The following is a 2,238-nucleotide window of genomic DNA, read 5'->3' as shown; positions in this document are numbered from 1 at the left end:
CGGAATTCAAAATGTAGCCTATACAAATCTTTTGAGAATAGCAGAAGTTCATCGCAATGCATTGTGAGCTTGTACTCATATGGTGAGTTGGCGGTGGCCGGGATGGAACCCTTGAACTTGTGTTCCAAAGGCGAGAGCTCTACCGACTGTGAGAGCTCTACGTACCGACTGAGCTACCCGGACCAACATGACGTCGGAATAACGCGCCGTCAGAACAATGATACGCTACCCGATATCTGAGCTTTGTGATGTCACAAATATGATGTCATCTACTCAATGTCAGGATAAAGCCATTTACAAAATAAAACAACTTTGTATGTTGGAGAAATGAGAATGCATTGTAGAAATGTCTTCCAAGCCTGATGATGATGAGATCTGTAACAATGAATATTATTCCCTTCTAAATATCAAGAGAGAGGCAACGCAGAAGGAGCTAAAGGATGCATACAGGCAACTGTGCCTGCGGTATCATCCAGACAAACACCACGAGCCGAAGCTGAAGCAACAAGCCGAGCAGTTGTTCCATCGTGTACATCGAGCCTATGAAGTTCTCAGCGATCCACATACCCGGGTCATCTATGACCTCTACGGCAAGAGGGGGCTGGATCTCAAAGGATGGGAGGTGGTGGAGAGGCAACGGACACGGCAGGAAATCCAAGACGAGTACGAGTATCTTCAGAGAAGGCGAGAGGAAAAGCGTCTGGAACAATGCAACAATCCAAAGACGATGTTCAGCGCGCACCTTGACACAACACGGTGCTTTGCGCCACACGGAGAGGACCTTGGAGACATTTTCATTAGTTTGTACGAGTCGCTCTTGTGCGTCAAGATCAACCGGATGCACATATCACAATCTATAGAGGCTCCTCTCACTACAAAAGACACAGCCATTCTTTCCGGGTCTCTGTGGAGCAACAACGGAAAGGGAGAGGGAAGCTTTTACTTGGGCTTAAGACAATTCGCCTCAACAAAAACCTGGGGGCAGCTCATGGCCGGCATGGCCGGTTCGGGGGACACTCACGGACCGTTCTTAGGACTGTACATGTTCCGACAACTGACGAGAAGCAGCTTCCTGGCCGCGAAGTCTCAACTCTTTGTTTCATCCCAAGGGCTGAGTCCTTATCTCGACACCGAGTGTGGCCGTCAGCTGGACCAGAACACTGCGGGTTACCTGCGTTGCCGCTGGGGTGTCAAGTCATCTGTGAAGACCAGCATCGTCAGGGACACCAAGCGTACCAAGTTCACGTTTGCCGTGAAGACCGGCATGCCTGACACCTACCTAATGCTGGGTTACCAGTACAAATTTCAGGACGAAAACAAAACCAAGATCAACATATCTCTTAAGGCGGGATTACTCTTTGGGACTGTGGTCGAGTATGGCGCTACAACAAGGATCAGTAGACACAGTGTCCTGGGGGTCACCGTCAGTGTCGGAGCGCTTCAAGGGGTCTCGCTCAAGATACAGCTGAATAGAGCCAGTCAGGGGTACTTCTTCCCAATCCGCTTGACTAGTGAACTGCTGCCCGGTGCAGTGTTCTATGCCACGGTGGGACCACTGGTCTTCTACCTCGCCCTTCGAAAGCTCGTCATCCAGCCCTACATGCGTGCCCAAAAGGAACATGTCTTGGAAAAAGACCGGTCGCGCTCATCTTCGGACATCGCCAGGAGGAGACGAGAGGCCGAGTCGTACGTGTTACTGATGCGCGCCTCGGTGCAAAGGATGATCGAAGCGGAGGAGTCCAAAATGGGTCTCGTCATCCACAGCGCTTGGTACGGCAGGTTTGTGCCAGACGACAACAACAGGAAACACGAAAGGGCCAGCGTGGTCATCGACGTGACGGTGCCACTGCAGTGTCTCGTGAAAGACTCCAAGCTCCTTCTCACGGAGATGACAAAGTCGGGCCTCCCCGGGTTCTACGACCCCTGTGTGGGGGAGGACAAGAGTCTGAAGGTGGTGTACCAGTTCCGCGCAGTCATGCATCAGGTCATGTCGGGGGACATGGAACCGATCCGGATCCCGATGCAATCTCACAGGTAGGGCTGGGCGATATGACGATATATATCGTATTTTCGATAGAAAATGTCTATCACGAAAAAAAAGCTATATCGCTTATATCGCCGTTTCGCTAGTATTTTACGTCACAGCGCTTATATACGGCATGCCCAGCAGCCCACCGCGCGCACTGAAAACAGTGAGCCAACACCTTTCGGATGTCTTTATTATATACTCTAAGGCCA

At 51.0% G+C, this 2,238-nt stretch overlaps 1 protein-coding gene across 1 annotated transcript; it reads left to right on the top strand.

Annotated features, from left to right (window-relative positions):
* Window positions 1–346: 346 nt before the first annotated feature.
* Window positions 347–2,038, top strand: LOC310854545 (dnaJ homolog subfamily C member 11-like; the record flags this gene model as incomplete). The annotated part of the gene is made up of 1 exon (XM_083759225.1): window positions 347–2,038. The coding sequence occupies one exon, from the start codon at window positions 347–349 to the stop codon at window positions 2,036–2,038; it is 1,692 nt and encodes a 563-aa protein (XP_083615351.1).
* Window positions 2,039–2,238: the final 200 nt, after the last annotated feature.

This window comes from Protomyctophum parallelum, assembly GCF_964188405.1.
Source record: "Protomyctophum parallelum genome assembly, chromosome: 2".
Lineage (NCBI taxonomy): Eukaryota > Metazoa > Chordata > Actinopteri > Myctophiformes > Myctophidae > Protomyctophum > Protomyctophum parallelum.
The sequence above is the reverse complement of the archived record's forward strand: the minus strand, read 5'-3'. Positions and strand labels throughout refer to the sequence as shown.